This window comes from Chiloscyllium punctatum, chromosome 17, assembly GCF_047496795.1.
Source record: "Chiloscyllium punctatum isolate Juve2018m chromosome 17, sChiPun1.3, whole genome shotgun sequence".
Taxonomy (NCBI): Eukaryota; Metazoa; Chordata; class Chondrichthyes; order Orectolobiformes; family Hemiscylliidae; genus Chiloscyllium; species Chiloscyllium punctatum.
Window position 1 is genome coordinate 62,966,107 of NC_092755.1, and position 25,347 is coordinate 62,991,453.

A 25,347-nucleotide genomic window follows, 5' to 3' on the forward strand; every position below is an offset into this window, starting at 1 on the left:
TTAAAAAATAAAGAATAATTATTCTCTGCAATGGATTGGCTAACAGTTGCATGCTGAATATTTCATATTTGGTTAAATCAAATTAGCTCCCACACCAATGCAGAGGTAAAGTGTGTGCTTTCAAATATAAACTTAGTGAATTTTCTGATACAAATCAAGCTTAATAATACAAAATAATTTTTGATATTATATATATTATGAAGCAGATTGCATCAACTTGATTTGCATTCTCTTTGAGGTTAAAAGGTAAAGAGGTGATCTAATCAATTTGATAAGGGACGGTGAAACTATTTCCTCTCCAGGAAATCCAAGATATGGGAACTGAACCTTAAAATTAAAACTTAAGCACTAAGGCTAAAAATGAGTGGCATTAGAAAACCTTTACATATGGAATTTACTCCCTCAAACATGATGAAGAAACTTGGATCATAGAAATATTCAAGACTGATTTTAGGGCATCAAATGAAAATGGTAGAAAAGTGGCAATTCAGAGGCAAATCAGCCAAGATCTGCACTTCAACTGAAAGATCAATTCCTGTATCCATATTCCCAGATCAATGATGTTTTACTTTTGCCTCGTGAATCCCGCACCTAATACCTGCCAGCATAACATATCAATTAGAACAGAAAAGATAAAGGTGTCATCGATGCACTTCATTGTCCCAACAGCAGCTTGGTTCTGCATAATTAGATTTTATTTTTAAAAAATGCAACTCATTAGGGAAGACAGCAATCAATTCACTAAGTGATAATTTAATTTGTAAATAATTGGTAACTGTGATTAGTTGTTCATTTTTCCTTTTCAAGGCCTGGAAAACACATTTAGTGATATTTTCATTTATGCTTATTAGTGCATAGAGTTTATTTTTTGATATTTCAGTGTATTACAGTATTCAAAATAAATTTCCACTGTGTAAGTCCATTTAAAATTTAACTCTTTCAGGGGGTCAGTACATACACAATGGGCCAAATAATCTTCTTCTCAACCATAAAATTCTATGATGCTATAAAATTGTTCCATTTCTGCATTTTCAAGATGAATGCACAAAGAAAACATAGAATGAGAAGCCATAATTTGCCTGCCTCTGAAGTGATGTGGGCAACTGCGAGTCAGTTGGGAAAATTAGCTGACATTGGAACAATGAGATTCTCGATATTTGAGAAAAACATTCAACTTTCCATCCAAGGTTAGAACAGTGAAATGAGAAAGAGGATGATGTTCATGTTTTATATCTCATTAGTTTCTAATCTCGCCTTATTGATATGCAGTTTGCTATTCTTCCATTTGGAGATGAGAAACCAGATGGCAACAATTCACAACATGAAGGTTACAGTGAATACTTAGCGACTCCAGCTTACCACTTGTTCCTCTGGGACCCCACTTTGGCCAGCAGACCTCAACGTTACAGATTTCATTGAAATACAGCCCCATCATTGGAGGCTGGCATCCGACATGCACCACCATCACAACAACATCATGCCATATTTCAGAATAACTTGGTTTAGTGTTCTCCTCCTCAAAGCTGCACTTTGGAGCTCACTGATACCGTTGCATTGCAATAGTGCTGCCACAATACTTTGTGTGGAGAGATAGGCACCCATCCACCTCATACATCAGCAGGGTGCAACTCAGAGCTCTTAGCAATAGAGTTTTAAGTCAGTAGGATTATTGAAATCATGCCCCATCACCCATGAAAGGCAGCTTATAAAAGCATGTTGATGAATACTTACAGTCCAAGGTGAGAGCAAATCAATTCCATGCCCTTCAGCTACCTATGAGATCTTAGATTCTCTTTATGTATTGTGGCCCATAGGTGCCACTTTTAATGTTGTCGTGATTATTTCTGCTTCACAGAGGTGACAATGATCAATCTGCAATGACCAATGAGATGGTGAAGATTGCGGCTATGAATTGTATCCCACTTGGTTGAACACTGCGTGCATTTCACATGCAGAATTCTATGATTACAGAGGAGTTCCACTCAAACTATGTAAGTGCCTCATTAATGAAATTGCCCCTTGAAGAGCTTCATATCGTTCACAAGTAGAACCTATATGCTCACGCAGAATAAAATAAACACTTACTTCACCCTCTATGGGTGCGGTTGCACCCACTTTGCATTTCCAGCGAGCTTTTTATGGATGACATGAGTACGGAAGGCAAAGCTAGTTGCACTTGGCACAGTGAGTCAAAGTCTCAGTCTGCAAATCAAGAAGTCCTCCTTGAATTTCTATGTTCCTTTTTTTCTTGCACTTACTGTCAACCCCATCAGTATCAAGCCTCCACACATTCCCACATACTACTTGGAATTACAACTTCATCTCTCAATATTAACCCCCAAGAGCTCTGGCCATACAGCTTCGTCATGCTGTGCTGCGCTGTCTCCATCAAGGTAAGATTCGATGCAACTGTCAATGACTTGCTCCCCTTGCCTCAACCTCCCCACACAAATAATCCATGCCTGTCTCCCTTGTTCACAATCACTGCCCCCTTTGCATCCCAGCAAGCTACTTCCAGTCCCTACAACTGACTTCCCCAACTTCCCTATAACAGCAGTGGGCCCTGACGAACCATGATTGCCTAGTCTGATTGTATTGGGTCTGAAGGTCTGATTGTGGCCCACTCCTCAGACAGGAATGATGTGCACTCACTGGACAGCCCCAGCGACTGCAAAATGACTGTAGCCAATATTTCAGGCTCCCTTGACTTACTGTGACAGTAACCCCGACTGAAGATTAACCGAGGACTACTTTCTTTTGATTTTGAGACATAACCATCTAGTTGAAGCACATTCAGTGTTTTTCCACTTCTGCTGCGGCACGTGGTGTAGGTCTGAGATTGACATAGCATGGTCTCTACAGAAACACATTCTTCCCCTTGACTGATCACTTCGGGTAACTAGGATAAGCTGTCTGGCTTTGTGCCTGCGTTATAAGACAGGTTAAGACAGAAGCACCATGAGCTTTAGACATTGGCTGAGGGGACAAAGTACAATAAGGTAAAGCAGAGATGACGTGAGCATCCAAGCAGACACAAGTGAATAAGCACTAATGGAACAGGCGTAGAGTCCTGAAATGCAATCTGGTCTATGAGCTGGCAGCCTTTTCTGGTGGCAGCATTGTAATGAAAGGTGCTGATGCACTCCAAAGTGCAACACAGAAGTACAGAACTGTATTGTAATTAGTCAGAGATGTGGCATGAGGGTGTGCAGAGGCTGGTACCTGTCCAATGGCAGCCTTTGTAGATAGATGAGCAGTTTCGTTCCTTGGAGTGGTGAGCCTAAAACACCAGGTACCCATTCTGATTTTCATGTTGGGAACTGTTGCCTTCTAGTTTCAAACAGAATTTTTCCTCTCGACATTGAGAATCTCATTTCTGCCAGGTACATCCTGTTTTATCAAAGCCCATGTTGTTCAGGGGCTGGTAAGTTCTTTCCCATAGCTTCTCTCATTGCACTGCTATTAGCTTTCAAGTTCAGCATCTTGCCAACAAAAAAAAACTGGAAACCTAAATGAGCAGAGGAAAATCTAACCAAGGCAGACACTTTTAGAGGCTCTGCCACAACATCCGTCTGACCAATATTTTACAAATATAAGTGTTAGCAATTTGCAGTACACTGTGCTAGATTTTCAACACAGAAGTTACCCCACCAAAAGCATAATTGGGTGAAAATAACTTACATCTGTCCAGCTTAATTTACACCATGTTATTGTCTTCAAAATCTACATAGCTATTGACAGATATAGATGTTATCAATTTATTTTTAAATTGTTTTAATATTAAGACAGCATCGTTGTGATAACACAAATGTAAGTGATAAAGTTCAAAAGAGAAAGAATGATGCATTAAGAGCGTTTAACTTACTTTGGCGTTTGGGTTTCTTCCACTCGGTTTCCTAGCTGGAACTCATGTGATTTACTTCGGTGCAATGCAGTGAAACCAGGAATGAGGTGAATCAGTTTACGAGAGGTTGGCGGAGGTGTTCCAGGTGGTTTCAACTTATTCCTTCTTCTCACTGGAGGAGTTCCTGGAGGTGTCATTGTTGTAACTATGGGAGGAGTTCGTGGAGGAGTATGCATAGCATGCCGTTGTCGTGGAGAAGGTGGCAGAGAACTTGGCCCACTCTCAAATGTAGGGTAAAGTCCGATTGGATCTCCAATGGTCAGTCTATCTGTGTATGTACAAGTGGGTCCCAGTGCAGGCACTGAATGAAAGTCTTGCTGCATGAACTTTGATGGGAATTTGGGACTGTGCGCCATATGGCATCCAGGCCACTGGACTGGTTCTGCTTGGCTGACAGGAGTGTTCTCTTTCCCAGTTTCTGTTGTAGGCCACTGGATAGCCCAGTCCTGGCTCGAATGGCTACTCCCTGCATTTCAAAAGCAGAAGACACTTATTATATCTACCAAATAGAAAAACAATTTGCCCACAATTTTTCCTTAAAAAACGGTAAGAGATTATGTGACTCCAGTTAATTCAGAAGTTAATTAAGTTGACAATTTAGGCAAAAGCTTAGCTTATTTCCTGATAGCAGGTTACCTATGGGTTGAGACTGCATAAGTGCCTAAAGGAGTGCAGAATTAGTTTAGCTATATTCTAAAGTAAATTATAGTCTACTATGTGCTGTTGTGCAAACCATTGTAACTTGCTCTTTCTTGTTGTCTTTTTCTCCATCTCCTTCTCTCCCACTTTCTCTTCTTGAAATAAGCTGTGAATTCAACCCACGTTATGTCATAAAAGATCCTGAGTAACATTTTAAGTTCAGTCTAATTTGACTGTTAATTTGATAAAGCATTTAGTGAAGGTGTATCTTTTAGAACAGGTGAGAATCAGGACATTTTACTGCTCCACTTTTTAAGCCATCCGTTTTTTCTCATTAGTTCGAGATGTCTGCCATGTGAAACGTCTGTCAAGCACATCAATGAATACAGTTGAAAAAAAAACTCCTTTGACTTGCTGCAACAATGTATATTTATCATTTGCTTGCATAAAATTTTCAGCACTTAAAAACATAAACCATATGTTTGAAATATTTTGATGTGACTTATTATGACTAGAACTTCAACCCAAGGAAAACACCATTACTCCACTAATGGCATTCCCAGTCTTTACAGCATCCATTTACATGGCCTCCCAAAATCAGACCTAGAGTGCACCTCAATTAATTACAAATATGGGTCAGTTTTGTGCTGTACATCTTTCAGGTGAGCTGGTGGTGGTGGTGAGCTGCCTTCTTGAACCGCCCAGCCAGGTGACTTAGCTATATCCACAGTGCTGTTCCAAGGAAGGAGTTCCAGGATTTTGATCCAACAACAGCAAAGCAACAGTGATAGAAATAGCAAATCAGGATAGTGTGTGGAATGAAGGGGAGCTTGTAGATGGTGGCGTTCCCATGTAACATCTGCCTTGTCCTTTTAGAAGGTCGAGGTCCACTTACTTAATGTAATTATTCACGTCTTCAAATCTTACGATTGCATTACCATTTAATTCCAAAGAAGCCGCTATCACTGGAATTAAAAACAAATTGGTCTCAGGAATGATGAATATCAGTTTTCTTTCGAAGAATCCGGTTCATTAATGTTCTTTGAGGAAAGAAATCTGCTGTCCTTACTTAGCCTGGCCTGTATGTGACTCCAAACCCCAAAGAATGTGATTGACTTTAAAGATTCCTTTGAACAGACAGAAAAAGTCTCTCAGACTTTAAGAAGACTGTTCACCAACACTTTATTAAGTGCAATTTCTCTTGAGCAATAAATGCTGGTGGGAAATCAGTACTAACAAAATTGCCCTCAAGGTTCTATAGAATAAAGAAAGTTAGCAAAAATTGATGGACAGCAAAATTAGTAGTAGACCAAGAAAATATTACTTGATGGTGCATTGTGAAGTAGTCCTGCACAGAAGCCCCTCTCTAGTTCATGAAGCATAGCTTCATCAGATGGTCACCAGCAGATGTCCTGTTTGAGATATGAGGGATCCCTCTCTGGATGACAGCAGTGCAACATGCTTCATAAGGGGAGGGGATAGTGAAAATGTTAATTGCTGTGTTTACTATTCACAAGTCATAGAAATGAGTGAAGAAAATGATACATCTTAAGGAAACAGTGTGCCTTAAACCACAAAGTCACAAAACACTAGATTATAGTGCAACAGGTTTACTTAAATAGGAGAGATTGGATTCCCTGCAGTGTGGAAACAGGGCCTTCAGCTCAACAAGTCCACACTGACCCTCCAAAGAGTAACCCATCCCCCTATATTAACCCCTGCTTAATACACCTAACACTATGGGCAATTTAGCATGGCCAATTCACCTGACCTGCACATCTTTGATGTGTGGGAGGAATCCCATGCAGACACAGGGAGAATGTGCAAACTCCATGCAGACTGTCGCCTGAGGTTGGAATCTAACCTGGGCTCCTGGCGCTGTGAGGTAGCATTGCTAACCACTGAGCCACCATGTCGTATTTGAAATAATAAGCTTTTGAGTGTGCTCCTTCATCAGGTGAAAGCTATTCCTGTGGTATGCCAGGCACAAAACACATTGCAATCACCATTTCACCAACGGGTTCCACCAGTGTTCCATTGAAGTTATGGCAGCACTCCAGCAGAATTCAGAGTTTCTTTGTGCATTTTTAACTTACTGTATACCCACTAGGAAACTGACAAGATTGGGTTGTGAAGTGTTAATGGACTCAAAACATTAACTCTGCTTTCTCTCCACAGATGCTGCAAGACCTACTGAGTCTCTCCAGCATTTTCTATTTTTGTTTCAGATTTCCAACATCTGCAGTTTTTTGTATTGAGTCAAACGAGTGTTGCATCAACTGGGTATAAATATACCACTGCATCCTTTTTTCCACCGGTGAGTTAAGATAAAACTATTCTACTATCTTTGTATGCTCCTTCTTCCATCATTTGATTATTCATTAATGCAGTAACCTGTCAGGTAAATTTACAAAGCTGATTTGTCATGAGCAGAATTAAAATGACAAAATAACAAAAGAAGCAAATAACAAGCCTGAAAGGAAATATTTGCTGGTAACCCAAGAGAAGATGCAAAAATTGGAAGGAATAGCATATATATGCAATGTTATTAATAACTCATCGATCAACGTCCACTTACCAAGCATACTTTTCTCACATAGTATAAACTGTTGTTCCCTTTAAGATTTGTTATTCCAGAATTCTGGAATTCTCTTCCTAATGAGCATTGTGAATCAACCCATAGCAGGTGGACTGCAGCAGTTCAAGAAGGCAGCTAACCACCACCTTCTCACGGACAACTAGGGACAGGCAATAAATGCTGGCCAGCCAGTAACGCCCACATCCGACAAAAGAATATTAAAAAATTATGTTCTGAAGTGTGCAAGATGAGAAGGTGGTTAGAAAATAGATAGAACATAGAACAATAAAGCACAGAACAGGCCCTTCGGCCCACGATGTTGTGCCGAACATTTGTCCTAGCTTAAGCACCCATCCATGTACCTATCCAATTGCCGCTTAAAGGTCACCAATGATTCTGACTCTGCCATTCCCACAGGCAGCGCATTCCATGCCCCCACCACTCTCTGGGTAAAGAACCTACCCCTGACATCCCCCCTATACCTTCCACCCTTCACCTTAAATTTATGTCCCCTTGTAACACTGTTGTACCCGGGGAAAAAGTCTCTGACTGCCCACTCTATCTATTCCCCTGATCATCTTATAAACCTCTAATCAAGTCACCCCTCATCCTTCACCGTTCCAATGAGAAAAGGCATAGCACTCTCAACCTATCCTCGTATGACCTATTCTCCATTCCAGGCAACATTCTGGTAAATCTCCTCTGCACCCTCTCCAAAGCCTCCACATCTTTCCTAAAGTGAGGCGACCAGAACTGCACACAGTACTCCAAATGTGGCCTAACCAAGGTCCTGTAGAGCTGCAACATCACCTCACGACTCTTGAATTCAATCCCTCTGCTAATAAACGCTAATACACCATAGGCCTTCTTACAAGCTCTATCCACCTGAGTGGAAACTTTCAAAGAGCTATGAACATAGACCCCAAGATCCCTCTACTCCGCCACCTTACTAAGAACCCTACTGTTAACCCTGTATTCCGTATTCTTATTTGTCCTTCCAAAATGGACAACCTCACATTTGACAGGGTTGAACTCCATCTGCCACTCCTCAGCCCAGTTCTGCATTATATCTAAGTCCCTTTGCAGCCAACAACAGCCCTCCTCACTATCCACAACTCCACCAATCTTCGTATCGTCTGCAAATTTACTGACCCACCCTTCTACTCCCTCTTCCAAGTCATTAATAAAAATTACAAACAGCAGAGGACCCAGAACTGATCCCTGCGGAACTCCACTTGTAACTGAGCTCCAGGCTGAATATTTACCAACCACTACCACTCTCTGACTTCGACTGGTTAGCCAGTTCTCTATCCAACTGGCCAAATTTCCGACTATCCCATGCCTCCTGACTTTCCGCATAAGCCTACCATGGGGAACCTTATCAAATGCCTTACTAAAATCCATGTACACTACATCCACTGCTCTACCCTCATCCACATGCTTGGTCACCTCCTCAAAGAATTTAATAAGACTTGTAAGGCAAGACCTACCCAAAGTCTGTGCTGGCTGTCCCTAATCAAGCAGTGTCTTTCCAGATACTCATAAATCCTATCCCTCAGTACCCTTTCCATTACCTTGCCTACCACCGAAGTAAGACTAACTGGCCTGTAATTCCCGGGGTTATCCCTATTCCCTTTTTTGAACAGGGGCACAACATTCGCCACTCTCCAGTCTCCTGGTACCACCCCGTTGACAGTGAAGATGAAAAGATCATTGCCAACGGCTCTGCAATTTCCTCTCTTGCTTCCGACATAATCCTAGGATATATCCCGTCAAGCCCGGGGGACTTGTCTATCCTCAAGTTTTTCAAAATGCCCAACATATCTCCCTTCCTAACAAGTATCTCCTCTAGCTTAACAGTCCATTTCATACGCTCCTCTTCAACAATACGGTCCCTCTCATTTGTAAATACTGAAGAAAAGTACTCATTCAAGACCTCTCCTCTCTCTTCCGACTCAATACACAGTCTCCCACTACTGTCCTTGATCGGACCTACCAAGGCAGTGGTTGTTCGCTGCCTTCTTGTACCAATGTGTCACTTTCATGGAAAGTTTCTCTCTGTGAACTCTAGCGAGTTATCTCATGCAATTCTCTGCTGCTCATTTAATAATGTATGTATCATGCCACTATGACATTGCTTGAGGGCTATCTTGCATTCAGCAGTGAAAGCAGTACTTGTTGCTACTGGGGCTTTCAAGGATATATGCTGCACACCAGGTCAATTGCTGCAAGCTAGGGACTGCACACTTGTAGTTGCAGTGTGGAATAAACTGCTCCAGAGTTGGCTGACAGAGGCAATTTGGCAGCTTTCTTTGCCTACAGGGACCTAAAGATCCTGGTGGATAGGGTGGTACAAAGGAGGGCTTTCCTCCATCCTCAGGACTGCCCTAGGAAACCATGGTAGGTTGATCCAAAGTCGCCACCAGTGTTAGTATATTCCCCATAGTGTGGAGGGATTCCCACCAATGGTGCAAGAAGTTTAATGACCTTCTGTGTTCTAACAGATATATGCCACTACCTTCTCTCTACTATCTCACACTCAGTCAAACTCTGCTACTGTACCCCTCTCCCACCAAGATCTACCACTCTTAATACTCTCACAACCGCATGTTTTACACACACATAACCCAAACCCTGCATGCCCTCTGCACCTCTTATTCTTTTCCCCCACTTGCACCAGCCAACAGCTCAAACCTGACGCTCCCTCCATCACAGAAGCATTTAACCCCATCTACTCTAGGAGTGGTTATAGCTATTTTTATCTCTATTGTTCACTTATTATTTAGAGCAGAATGGAAGGCAAAAGCATTAACTCCTCATTACAGTGAGTCTCAGGCTCAGCCTCATTGTATTCATTTGGAGATTTATCAATTCATTCATTTCCTGGTAGTCTTCCCCATCAATCCATGTGGCTTTGCACTTCCCAAAATCCCTAACCAAACTGTTTATCTATATTTTTATCTACTCAATTTACACGAGCAGTCCCAGATTCATCAAGTAAACATGCTAGAATTAGACATCCACTTTACTTCAGTAGAAGCCAGGATGGTGCTAACAATTGATGACCCCCTCCTCCCACATTACCACTTTCCCTGCATGTCCATGGAGCATACTCTAAGACCTTGGTGGCAGGTGACCAAGATAGAAGTCTGGAGGAGGAAGCAATGAGATGATACCTCCAACTTCTGTATGTGGCTTTCATGTCAGGAATTTTTAGAGTCTAGTTTCTATCTAGTGGGTGGTACAATGAGAGGATGTGTATTAAAGAAGGTGAAATTAAGTAATAACAAGGGTGATAACGAGTGGTAATCTCAATTACTAGGCCTCTCACTAGCGAAAATCTCATCTCACCATCCACACTTGGTTGGAAAATTAGACATTTTGATCTCAATATTGAGAATGACTTCATTCAACATCTCAGCAGATTTAGCCAAACTTCCCGCTATGGCTCACATTGTTCAGGCCCAGGAGATTCCATTCAGTATCTCTGGATTACGCTGCTTTATAAATTGTCTAAATTTGCTCTTGCATTACTATGATCTTAATTGAGACAGAAGACATTTAGCCCATTAATTGTTTTGTTTATTTAGCACTTTCATAGAAGTAATACTGACTAAAAACTGCACTGTTTTTAATTATGTACCTTGGAATCTCCATTAAGCTAATCAGATGGAACTGCTTCTTTACTGTGACAAAAGAACCACTGTAATTAATGAAACAATCATGTTAATCATTTCACTAGTACAGATAATGAGAGGATACTCTAAAGGGAGCAGTAAACAAGAAGTTATTCAGGCAGGGTTCAATGTTAGCATTTGTTTTCAGTTGGTATGGCCTTCATTTGAACAGAAAAAGCAATTTAAAGTCCATCTGAAAGCTTGTTCAATTTACAGTGAATGCCAGTAAAGACAAATGCTAGTTTCAGTGAACACTGAACTACTAATAATACTTTGGCACTGATAGCATTTTAATGAAACAATACTGAATACAGCACATAAACAGGCCATGTGGATCACTAGTCCATGCAGCCATTAATGTTCCAAAGTCCCTTCACAGCCTACTTCAACTAACTCTATGTACATATTCTTTCAGGACACATAAATTATAAAGAAACATCATAAGGTTGCAATAAAAAGAAGAGACAGATTAACATTTCAAGCAGTGATCCTTCATCAGAACTGGAAAAGGAATACAAGAAAGCCTCTTCGCAGGAGTGATAAAATTTTACATTGACCTTGCAGAAGGTCTTGGTACCAGTGGTTTCTGACTTGGAGGTAATGCAACCTCAGAGGTTCCAGTGCAACATTAATAGGTCAGATGCGATTGCGGAGTTTTAGGAGTGGTTTTACTGACATCTACATGTGGAAGTCCTCCTGTGCCCAATGGAGTATTCCCCTGACCTCGCCCAACCTCTACAATATTATCGACTCAGCTCGTTTCCCCTTCACCCAAACTGGCCTTGTGATAGCTGCCTCTTAACACAATACCAGGCTGCCTGAGTGGCCTACATTGCTGTTCATCAGGGAATGGCAATTGCCATTGCTCCTGGTGGCACAGCTGGGACTGACAATCTGTTGGCCATGTCTTCAGCAGCTCACATTTGTTCACAATGGGGCAAAACCATGGCCTTCAGCTGACCATGGAATCTGATCATGGATTCCTAGCTTCACCTTTCAGCTGGTGATTTGAGCCTCTGCCTCTTCAAAGAAAAAAAAAATCTGCCTTCTACCTAGCCTGTTGTATTTTCACTTCTAAAATCATTTCACTCTTCAGCAACACTTTGCTTTTTTCTTTGACATTTATACTGTTGCCCAGCAGTGTAAAAAAGGATAAAAAGCCTCTCTAGAATCCATGTAAAATCAAATGAAAGAGCATGCAAATAACATGCACATTGAAAGACTGAAAATGGTTACAAAACCCAATTAATTACTTCATAGCCGAGAAACATGCCCTTTAAAAGTCTTGTTTCAGAGATCAAATGGGGCATATGATGAACAATATCCTTGCAGACATGTTGTAACATAAACTACTCAAAAATAACAATTAAGTCTTTTTTAAAAAACACAAGTACTCATCAAATTACCATGAAAACGAATGAGTGGTATAAAACTACAAACAGGCACAATGCTTGTGTTGTTTGCTTCGCTGATCTGGTTCGACTTCAAATTATAAATGATAATCTTACGGGCATACATGGACAACAGCAGACTGGATTAGCAGGGATTTTCTGTGAAAGTTCAAGGTGTTAGCTGACACATTTCCTTCAGATAGTGAAAGATTGTGCAAAGCTACTGGATCATAAATTTTCTAAAATATATGATGTTAGTGGATAAATCATGCAGTCTGATTGGATACATTTTATGTTGCTGTGAGAACTAAAGGTATAATATGCAAGTTTGTGGTGCTTCTGACACTTTAAATCAGTTCCACAATTTCCAAATTCATGGAATTCCTCAACCTACCATCAGGACAGTCTGAGAGCTCTCTGCCTCTTCCTTAAAGGTAGGGATAGGCTGTCTTACAAGTATCCAGTCCTCATCCACAATCACCCTTGTCCATTTTGCTGAGGTCATTCTCACTCCGATCAATTTATCTTCTAACAGATTGGCCAAGGAGTCGCAGATAGAATTTAATTTAGATAAGTATGAGGTGCTGCATTTTGGAAAGGCAAATCAGGGCAGGACTTATACACTTAATGGTAAGGCCGTGGGGAGTGCTCCCGAACAAAAAGACCTTGTGCAGGTGCATGGTTCCTTGAAAGTGGAGTCGCAGAGTGGTGAAGAAGGCATTTGGTACGCCTGTCTTTATTGGTAAGCACATTGAATATAGGAGTTAGGAGGTCATATTACAGCTATACAGGACATTGGTTAGGCCACTTTTGGAATATTGCATTAAATTCTGGTCTCCCTGCAATATGAAGTATGTTAAATTTGAAAGGGTTCAGAAAAGATTTACAAGGATGTTGCCAGAGTTGGAGGGATTGAGCTATAGGGAGAGGCTGAATAAATTGGGTCTATTTTACCTGGAGCATTGGAGACTGAGGGGTGACCTTATAAAGATTTATAAAATCATTAGGGGCATTGAACAGGGTAGGGGAGTCCAAAGCTAGAGGGCATAGGTTTAAGGTGAGATGGGAAAGATTTAACAGGGACCTAAGTGCAACTTTTTCACACACAGGATGGTGCGTGTGCAGAATGAGCTGCCAGAGGAAGTGGTGGAGGCTGGTACAATTATAACATTTGAAAGGCATCTGGATGGGTACATGAATAGGAAGGGTTTAGAGGGATATGGGCCAAATGCTGGCAAATAGGGACTACAGTAAGTTAGGATATCTAGTCAGCATGGACAAGTGAACCACAGATTCCTTTTTTCTGTGCTGTACATCTCTATGACTCTATCTTACTTTCACCAGTTAGAAGGTGTGTCAATAGACATCCAAATGAGTCCCAGATACGCCTGTCTCTGTGGGGTATGTTGAACATTCTTTGTTCCAATCTTACTTGGATTCACTACCATATTTCTTTCTTCTGCTACATTGATGAATATATTGATGCTGCTTCCTGCTCATCTGGAATTGGAAAAGTTCATGAATTATTCTTCTAACTTCTATCCCTCCCCAACTCACATGGTCCTTCTCTGACTTTTACCTTCCCTTTCTTGATTTTCAGTTTCCATTTCTGGGGATACGCTGCCTAATAATATCCATTACAAACCCACTGACTCCCACAGTTACCTTGACTGCATATAACAGAGTCATAGAGATGGACAGCACAGAAACAGACCCTTCAGTCCAACTTGTCCATGCCGACCAGATATCGTAACCTAATCTTGTCCTATTTGCCCGCACTTGGCCCATATTCCTCCAAACTCTTCCTATTCATATACCCATCCAGATGCTTTTTAAATGTTGCAATTGTACCAGCCTCCACCACTTCCTGTAGCAGCTCATTCCATACACGTATCACCGTCTGTGTGAAAAAGTTGCCCCTTAGGTCTCTTTTATATCTTTTGCCTGAATTGCCCTGAAGTCTTTTTAAACCTTGGTGACCATTCACAATCCCACCTAGTATTGTGTCATCAGCAAACTTGAAAATATTACGCTTAATTCCCTTGTATGAATCATTCATGTACAAATGAATAGCCAGGACCCACAATTGATCCCACAATTTTCCATTTGTCCTGTTCTGCTTCAAAAACGATCCACATAAATGCATGTCCTTTCTTTTTTTAATTGTAATGCACATAGTCATGGGGTAGCAGCTATATTCACACAGCTATGTCTCTGCTCTGTCACAGTCATCATGCTTTGCTATTCAGAGATTGTTCTCACAAGGAGATGGGGATAATTAATAATTTTTTTCTGACATATGCCAGAAACACAATAATTGTTCAGCAGACTTGGTAGCACAGCATTCCCAATCCTGATATTTGTTATCACATTCACGGTTTTCTCTTAAAGGTTTTAATCCATTCCAAATTGTGCGAAATGCATAAATGGTGAATCACTCTGATCTCTGCTTACTGGAATTAATGCTCATAATTTGACCTTTTTAATTTTCACACAAATTAACAGCAATTACAACAATCAAAGGAAAGCTACAAAATCAACTTGGAGAAGTGAGTATTGTAAAGATTCCTAGTCCCAGTGCTCAATACAGGCAAACTATGACTTTTCTTCTGTGCACTTGTTTGGTTGTCAAGACCTCATTAAGTTTTGTGCCATTATAGAACCAAATAAATTTTTGACAATATTGTTTAAATGATCTACAAATAATCAACGGCTTCAACCAAGAAGTACCCAAAGCTAATTGAGGGGGCTGCATATACCACACTGATTCAGAAGGGTTAGCTTTTCAGAGAATGGGTAAAATTGCATGTTTGGATGCTCAGGAACAGAACATTCACTTCTGGAGTGGCCATGAGAATTTAAGTTTTCCATAAAAATTCACGCTTAGTTTATTAAACTCAAATCAAATGACATTCTTAGTATATTTCGGATTGTTGAAAGTGAATCACAATTCACATATCACTTGGACCATGAAAAATACTGATGCTCAAGTGATTGAGCAAATAATCACATAACTTCAAGCAATTTGTGTGTACACTTAAATAGGTTCATACATCAGCTTTGTTACTATTTTCCCAATGCCAGATGTGCAAAATGATATTAACAATTTTCATGCAGTTTCTTTAAAAATATACAGGGAAGGAGGTGTGATAATTAGTGCAGCCTGGTAGATTACTGCTCTGTCATCCTTGGGAAATAGCTTCAGACTAATCGCATTTCCTTTCTGTGGTGGAAGCAATGGTCACTTTCTCAGTAACAAGGTGACCATAGCTTCAGAGGCTAGCTGAAGGTATAGTGTTAGGGACTGTAAAGTGGCTATACATTTCAGCAACAATCAGCTCCAGTTCAGCTGCAATGAGTTCAAACATAAACAAAAACAGAAATTGCTGAAAAAGGTCAGCAGGTCTGTCAGCATCTATGACCAGAAATTAGAATTAATGTTTCAGGTCCAGTGACCTTTCCTCAGAATACTGAGGAGTTCAAACATTGTGTTCACACACTACTTCTGATAATGAATGAACATGCATTCATGCTGCACCTTCTTGGACATCCTAAAGTGCTTTACAGCCAATGGATTTGTTTCAATGTATATTCACTGTTGTAAGGCAAGGAAACATCAAAAGCCATTTGTGTACAGCAAGATCCAACAAGAGTAATGCGAGAAATAACTAGACATTCTATTTTTATTGATATTGCATGAAGTACAATAATTGAGAAGGATACCAAGAAGCACATTTATGCTCTTCTTCAAATGAAACTATTTACATTTGTTCATGGTGAACACTTGAATACAAATAATCAAAAGTCAGTCTTGACCAGTGGTCATGTAATTTATTGAGTCCTTCATTAAAACAAGAGTATCACATCCAGGTCAAATATCCTGATCAAACTCATTGCAGTGTTTGTTTTCTGCAGATCTGTTAACAGTTTATTTTACCAATTTGTATTCCTTCATTGTCTCAAGGACATCTAATTTACCCAATGAGTAAATGAATTACAATGGCCAATTTTTTGGAAAAAGTATACATCTAACATATAAGATTCCCACAGTCCAACTCTTTGTTATGATCTACTAGTTAATGTATTCGGCATCCTTGAACTTGAGCTGTTTGTAACTGTCAAGCTGACAACTAGAAACTTCTTAGCCAGCTAAGCCTTTACGTTCAAGAATGTTAATTGCATCCTCCACCTTTCATAGAGCTTCTAACTCTGTTTCAGTCCTTACCCTGAGATGGTCTGCAGAAAAGATCAATACAATTGAAGTGCCATTAAAAATTCTGTTACTTTAAGAGGACTTTGTGTTTGAAAATGCAATAGCCTCTCCTTCTCGTAATAGATACTTTCTGACAACCTGCTCAGAGTTGTTATTACAAAGCTCTGGAATAGGTGGACCTCTTAGCTCAGAGATAGGGACATTACCACTGTGCCACATGGGCCCTCTTTTCCTCACAATATACCACTACTTTGAGGCTAATTATTTGACATCCCAATCATAATGATGACATTTTCAGGTCCTTAATATTGTCTTCCTCAATTTTATTTGCTTCAAACAGCGCTCCTTATTTATCTAAAACTCTATAGTAATTATTTCATTCGTTAAAGCAAATACATTAGTGTGACTTAGGGATTTTGTCTGGTTAATATAATTTAAATGAACATGTGCCCATAAACTGCTGATCTTCTCAGTGAATGCAGGATACTACTAGCATATGAAGGAGCTAATCTTGAAGCAGGACCCGATCTACCCAGCCTCTGTTACATATGCCGTGCACCAACAGAGTGGCAGATGTCCCTTCTATGGCCCACATAATGATGTTATGGAGCCATAGATAGATGGCTAGATTATAGCATATCCTCTATTGAGTTGACACGGTGGCTCAGTGATTAGCATTGTTGCCTCCCTGCGCCAAGGATCTGGGTTTGATTCCAGCCCTGGGAAACTGTGTGGAGTTTGCATATTCTCCCCATGTTTGCATAGATTTCCTCTGGGCACTCCAGTTTCTGCCCACAGTCCAAAGATGTGCAGGTTAGGTGAATTAGCCATGGGAAATGTGGGATTACAGGGATGGGATTGGTCAGGGTGGGATGTTCTGAGGGTCAGTGTGGACTCAATGGGTTGAATGGCCTGCTTCCACACTATAGGAATTTTATGAATCCAACACAATGTTTGACTGCCTAAACAAATGCTGCCACAAAGTTGTCATATATAGGCTAATAATCTTTAATTTCAACAACTGATTTAATACCTGGGACTTAGTTTGAAGGAAAGCAACTTTAAAGGTGCCAGTACATTATAATTTAAAATGGCTACAGATGTCACCTGACCTATGAAAAGTGCTGAACTGGATTAACAGATGATGTGTCTAGACAGATGCCCTGCAGAATATCATACCTGCTGTTGTTTGAAAGTCCTGGGCAAACAACCTAATGACAATAGACAACAAACATCTTATCTGGAGAAACCGCCAGAAAAATAAGAAAATCCATTATGCATAAAAGCACCTTGAAGATGCATAAATCTGCTTCAATGGCATGGTGGTAGCTTTGACAACAGTAGACTAAAACTCAGTCGATAACATGGATTGTCCTCATTGTGTTCCAACAGCTATCACATTTCTGAAACTACACCTTGTGAAAATCTAAGTTTATAAGCTTGCTTGCTACAGCAGGGGTAATATCAAGAAGGCGAGCAGGAACACGGAACAGTAACAGCAGAACTCCCTATACAGTCTTTATCCCAAAGCACAGGCTCTATCACTGTTAGAAGTAAAATTATGTCATCAAGATAGAGAATTTAAAAATTAAAGGAATCTCAGGCATCATAATACTCAGTTGCAGTTTAAATGAGATGGTCTCCAGAAGAAAAACCAGTCAACATACATTCTGGAAACCTCAAACCCAGCATATGATCATTTGAACATATAATTCTTTTTTATTTGTGGACTTAAAACTTTATTTTAACTCCAACTCTCCCGTTGTAGAATTTGTTCTGTTTTGCACACTAATGTGTCTGTATGTGTATGACAAGATTCGGCACAGGTTTTTAATCTATTTTAATAAGTTTTATATTTTACTTGAAAGCATTTTACAATAAAACTAACTCCTTATTTGTGTTAACTTGAGATCTGTCTGGCTTACTTGTTCATAAATATTGACATGTGGTCAAGTATTTACTAGATTGCAAAGGAAATCACATCATAAAAAAAAAGACAACCTCACGGATGAAAAAGAATACATTCACACCTGTGGACTTGCTCATATCAATGTGCATCACCTGCCAGATCACATTCAGGGAGAGATGGGTCTGACAGCATTTTGAAAGGCCAGGATCCTTCTAGCAGTTAGTTGCATAACAAAACAGTTTGATTTCAGCTGTGCATCTTCATTTAGCATTCCAAATATTCCAACAAAGCCACTGCCCTCTTTGGTATTTATTTTTGCACTTCCCCACATCCCAACACCACTAACTGGCATGGGTAGCTGCAAATATTATGTCGAGGTAAAAAGGGCTTTTGCCCGAAACGTCGATTTCACTGCTCGTTGGATGCTGCCTGAACTGCTGTGCTCTTCCAGCACCACGAATCCAGCAAATATTATGTCCTTAATCTTGGAAGTTCATGCACGGTCAGCAGTGCAACATATCAGCGGGAGAAAGTCCCATTTTGCCATCGTTATGGAGACAGACAAGCAGTTATAGGCTTGCTGTTTTAATCTGACAAAAATTGAATTGAATTAGCTTTATTGTCACATGTACTCAAATACAGTGAAAAGTTTATAAGTCGCCACTTACAGCACTGTCTTAGGAACAGAGGTACCTGGGTAGAATCCTTAATTACAGAATAGACAAATGAAGAAAAAAAAGAGACAGAGAAACACCATATGTTGGTAATTATTGTCACACAGTAGCTCTCAAAGGAGTCTCCTTTTACCAAGAGGGGCAGAAAACAGAAGTAGCAAAACAAAAATGGCAATTTAAAACAAGTTTCCCATGAGACATTTGCCAAATTGATTTCTAGTAAGTTGCATTGATGAATTCCTTAATGCAAATTTCAAGAAATTCTTAACAAACAGTGGAGTTAACATTCCACTACTACCCTGATTTAATCAGATCCTGGGACCTGATTTTAAAGGGCGGCAAGATGCAGTCCACCAGCAAGAAAGTCAGCGTAACCGTGCCTACCTCAGCCAGTCTGGGAACCGCATTGGAATTTTGGGAGACTCTGGCAATTAATAACTGGCAGATAAGGCTAAATGATGAGGTGGCTGAAGTAATACCAGAGGGCAGTATCCCATCACCAAGTCACTCTTTATTTACACGTGGAAAATCCTTGGCACTGATCCAGCTTCCTCAGAGCCAGCTCTCAGAGTGAACAGAACCTCTGATACTCCTATTTATATCTGTCAGCCAGGGCTCTTGGTTTGGACCAGATTAACAGCCCCAGTCAGACAGCTCGTATTCTAAATGGTCTACCTGGCTGACTTAGGTACAATCACCACATCCCATCCCTGCTGAGAGCCTTCGAAGGCTCTTTAAATGAGACTTTGTGGGGAGAGCTTACAAATGAAAAGGGGACAGTCACATGGCTAGGAATGCATTGCAGAACCCAAACAGTCAGTGATCAACAAGAGAACAGATATGCAGACAATTCACTGAAGCATGTAAAAACAATAATAGGGTGAATATATTAGGGGATTTCAACTTCCCAAACATTACCTGGATTAGTCACAGCTTAAAGGGTTTGGAGAGGGCATATTTCTTGAAAGGTATTCAAGTAAGCTTTTTACACCTAGAAGATAGAATCTAAGATGGTGCAGTGCTATACTTAATTCTGGGGTAACCATGATGTGGAGGTGCCAGTATTGGAATGAGGTGGACAAAAGTTAAAAATAACACAACATCAATTTATAGTCCAACAGGTTTATTTTGAAGTACAAGTTGTCAGAGCACTGCTCCTTTGTTGGGTAGTCCTATCTGATGCATTACTCCAAAAGCTTGTACTTCCAAGCAAACCTGTGCGACTATAACCTGGTGTTGTGTAATTTTTAACCTAATTCTGAGGAACAGAGCCAGACAGCTATTCATGGTTGTACTGGAAGTGATAGCATCCACAACACCCTACATTTTAAGTTTGTTATGGATTTGGAAAAAAATTGTCTGTAGAAAAACAGTTTAGATTGGGGGAAGCAGAATTTATTAAAGTAAGGCAGGATGTGACTAACATAGACTGGAAACAGCTAGTTCTGAGCAAATCTACATCAGAACAGTGGGGGGGGGGGAATGACACTTTAGGGATACATGTAGGAGCAATGAGTTCAGAGAAAATAGAAATATTCAGAAACAGATAAGAAGGAACAGAGAGGCTTTTAACAGGACACACAGGGAGAAAATCAACAAAGGGAGTAGAATGTGTGGAGAGAACTCAAAAAAGCAGATGAGTTTAGAGGAGGCATGAAGAAACACTGGCAGGCATATTAGGGAGAATCCCAAGATATTCTAGTATATCACAGGGAGGTGGATGACCCGGGAAATAGTAGGGCCCATTAGGGACCAAGGGGGTAATCGGTGTGTGGAGCCAGAGGACATTGTAGGGTACTAAGTGAGTACTTTCCATCACATCTGTCTTCACTCAGGAGGAGGATGTAGGTGCAGAATTCAGGAACAGGTACTGTGAGGCTCTTGAGCTTCTGTCATAGGGAGTGAGGAGGTACTGGAGGTTTTGACGAGGGTTAAAAGTAGACAAATCCCCAGGTCTGATGAGTTGTATCTCAGGCTGCTGTGAGGGCTGAAGGAGGGAATTACCCTAATTTTTAATTCCTCTCTGGCCACAGGGAGGTTCAGAGAATTAATGTGGTTCAACTTTTCAAGGAAGGGTGGTAAAAACAAACAAGGAATTACAAATCATGGACTTTTACGTCAGTAGTAGACAAACTATTGGAGAAAATCCTGAAGGAAAGAATTAATCTCCACCTCCTCCATTCACTTTGATCAAAGATAGTCAGTATGATGTTTTCAGAGGAAGGTTATGCGTAACAAATCTGGTTGAATTTTTCAAGGAGATGACCAGCTTTGTAGATGAAGCTAGTGCAGCTGATGTACTTTGTGTGGATTTCACGTGGAAGACTTATAAAGAATGTAAAAGCAAATGAAACCAGTTTAACTTGGCAAGTTAACCGTTTGAGGACTCTGGATTTATACTTCATGGAATTTAGAAGAATGAGGGGGGAATCTATTTGAAATATACAGATTACTGAATAGCTTGGACTAAATAGATATTGAGAAGATGTTTCCATTGGTAGAACAGACTAGGACCCAAGGGCATAGCCTAAGAGTAAAGGGAAGACCTTTTAGAATGGAGATAAGGAGAAACTTCTTCAGCCAGAGAATGGTTAATCTATGGAATTCATTGCCAGAAAAGGCTGTGGAGACAAGGTCATTGAGTATATTTAAGACTGAGATCAATAGATTCTTGAGTATCAATGGGATCAAGGGTTACAGGAGAAGGGGGGGATGAGAAACCTATCAACCATGATTGAATGGCAGAGCAGACTCAATGGGCTGAATGGCCTGATTTCTGCTTCTATGTCTTATGGTCTTAAATCTAAAATTGGCTTGTGGTAGAAGACAAAGGATGTGGTAGAAGGCTTTTATGTGATTGGAAGCCAGTGTCCAGTGGCATACCAGAAGGATCAGTGCATGGTGTCTTATTGTTCATGATATATAAATGATATAGAAGTAAATGTGGGCATATCATAAGTAGCTTTGCCACGAAGAATGAGGTGAGGATTTACTGAGTAGTTGATTGCTAGGAAGAATGTCTCAGGGTACAGGAGGATATAAACAAATTAGGGCAGGTGAAATTTAACCCAGATACATTTGAGGTGATGTATTTCAGAAGAAGTTACAAAACAAGAGAGTACTCTGTGAAAGGAATGATACTGGGAAGCGCACAGGAATTACAGTCATAGAGATATACAACACAGAATTAGATCCTTCAGTCCAACTCCTCCATGCTGACCAAATATCCTATATAAATCTAGTCCTATTTGCCAGCATTTGCCCATATCCTCCTAAACCCTTCCTATCCATATATTTGTGGGGTGCTTGTCCATAGATCCTTGAAGATGTCATTACAGGTTAATAGGGTAATTAAGTACACACATGAGACATTTGCCTTTATCAGTCATGGCAAAGATTATAAGAGTAGAGAGATTATATTGGAGCTGTACAGATCTTTGGTTATTACTGTGTTTTATGAAGCAAATTCATTGGGATGTTGCCTGGAATGGAACAATTCAGCTATATGATGAGGCTGAATAAGCTCCACTTGTTTTTTCTGGAGCAGAGAAGACTGAGAGGGACCTGACTGAGTTGCATAAGATTATGAGGGGCATTGACAGGGTTGATAGAAAACAGCTGTTCCTCACACTTGAAGGATCAATAACAAACAGGCATAATTACTAGGTGCTGGGCAAGGGGGTTAGAGGAAATTTGAGGAATTTATTTTCACCCAGAGGGTGGTGGAAATCTTGAAGAGTGGTAGTTGAGGCAGGAAACCTCACAACCTGTAAAAAGTATTTAGATGAACACTTGAAATGTTGTAATAAGTGTTGGAAAGTGTGACAAGTATAGATTTGCAGCCTTGATAGGACAAAGGACCTCTTCAGTTCTGTATGATTCTATGATTCTATCAAGACGACCTGGGGGACAAACTGTTTTATTTCACACATAGTGACATTATAAATACTTGTTGGTTCACGTAATATTGTAAATGCCTTTAAATACTTTTGGGAGTTATGTTTAAATGCCAGTATTCTCTAAGACTAATGAAGGTGAATGAAGTCCATTTCTCAATCTAATTTTAAGGTGTCCATTGTCTTCATCTGTTTTGTCATGTGAAAAAATATATTGGAGATTTTTGTTTGGGTCCTTTTCCTGGCACAATGTGCATCACCCCTGACAGAGCGTAGCACCACAGAATGTGTTCCAAACTCCTTGAAATTCCTGTCATTTATCGGTCTCTAATCGAGCCTGCTGACTTTTGATTTGCACAGTATCTGGCTTTACTAAGTCATTAATGATATAAAATGTGACATATGGTGTCACTTGTCGTTATCAGCTTACTTAAAGGTGCCTCACAATTATTTAAATGGATGCTTCTGGCATTTGGCACAAATAACAGGAGAAAATGGATCAGACACAGAAATGGACAGGGACCCATTCTAAATGGTCCATGACCCACTGCACCGATGTTCCTATTAGAAAGAGAAGAAAATAAAAGAAATTTGAGCTTGGAAAGATGAAGTATATGGATCAGAAAGTAGAAGACTTAATTTGCCTTTATCTTTATTCCCTTATCTAATGTTTTGCTGACATTACTGAAATTGTAACGGTATACTTTTTCATCTTATATTCTCACCCACAACACACTGGAGCACAATGTTTGCTCTGAATACCAATGTTGGGGTATAAGACTAGAACTGACTTTTCTAGTGACAGTGGCTAACAGAGGAAAAGTGCTCAAATGATCTACAGCACAGAGTTTGTGCCCATCTGCCAACTGTGGAAATCATTCAAAAAAAACCACTCGCTATAATCAAGTATGGACTGTTCATCATATTCTACTTTCAGAAAATATAGCAATTAAATGTACAAGTCTACAGCTACAGTGAAAAATTGGATGTGAATGCTCAGAGGAAATTAAAAATATTATCATTGTGGGAGAATGCTAATTGCATACACATTAACACTAACATTAAAGAACAGGGACAAGAAAATTTCAGATGCTTGATGTGCACACTTTGTTCCAGCCACCTTCACATATAATAAAGGTCCTTTTCACCTGATCCTCTGCCACTCCCAGCAATCATTCTCTCTTGAAATGCTGAAAATGTGGAATACTCTAAAAAGGCTTTGTTACTGTCTCCCTTATGCATTGTATACAAGATGCACCAAAACCACTTTGATGAGCTGTATTCAGATATTCCTTCCTTTTGGAACTGTCTCCATTTGTCAGCATCTCTTCCTTTTGTTATGTGAAAAAGCCACAAGCATAAACTATTACAATTTCAGGGTGCAGTGTACAGGAGAACCCATAATCAATTGAGATGTTTAAAGCTGTGTGTGCCTCTAGTTTCTAAATAAAACTTTTAAACATTACAAAAATGGGAGAGAGTGTAACTCATGAATTATACCTTTGTCAGTTCACCTGTTGGTGTAGACTTGAACTAATGCAGATCAAAGTTTACATACTCTTCTGACTAGAAATGGGGCAGCTATTATTCCAGTTCTTAATAGTTTTCAAATGACCTCTCTCAGTGTGCTTGCCAGTCTATTGTTTGTTTGTGGTAAATAACAGAGTAGGTCTGTGCTTTGGATCAATGTCCAAAACGAACTAGGCTAAGACTTATCCAAACTCATTTCATTTAAGAGTTTACCAAAAACAGTGTGAGGAGATAGAACTCTCTCATTCAAGATGCAGATACACACAATTTCAGGCCCTCAGAAAGGATATATGTGTGTGCTAATTCTTATAGCACTCACTGCATCATGCATTGCCACTAATTAATAAAAGAAATTGCAGATAAATAACAGTGACGTGTAGATATTCTGGTGCACATCATATGTCTGGAATTTCTCTCAATAACTCTGAGAAAAATATTTGAATGTTAGCACAATTCAGAGCAACTTCCTCTATATTTAATAAAAGTCCTCATTTGGACAAGGCTTTGCAAACCCTGAAAACAGCAATGTGTTCAGTAAAATTGAGTGGAATTGCCATTAAATTGTCCTGAGAGAATGGGCTGGATTTTATGTCCCCACACTGCATGTGTTTTCGATGGGAGGAGAGAGGGCACATAGAATATATCAGGTGGTCAACCCATTGTCCTCTTGCCCTCAACCAGCATGATACAGAGGCTGGTTAAGGAAGTCTTTGCCTTGCCTGCCCTTAGGCCTTCTAAGGCCTCCAAGTGGCCATTTAATGCTCATTTATGTCTCCCAGTGCACCTCTACTTCCATGATGCACAAGGCCTATTAGGGTACCTCTCTCTTAATTCATAACTGCTTTGTGCTGCCTTGTCTGGCCTACAAGACCACACATCCCAGTCCTTTGCTTCCCCTTCAGCACCTCACCCCACCAAATACTTCAGATGATTTGC

The 25,347-nt window shown here is 40.1% G+C and overlaps 1 protein-coding gene across 1 annotated transcript in view; it reads right to left on the minus strand.

Annotated features, from left to right (window-relative positions):
* Positions 1-25,347, minus strand: part of ksr2 (kinase suppressor of ras 2) — a 403,663-nt gene that overhangs the window by 267,420 nt on the left and 110,896 nt on the right. Inside the window, exon 4 of the mRNA XM_072587303.1 lies at positions 3,866-4,370. Within this exon, the coding sequence (XP_072443404.1) occupies positions 3,866-4,370 (505 nt within the window). The remainder of the gene's footprint in view (positions 1-3,865; positions 4,371-25,347) is intronic.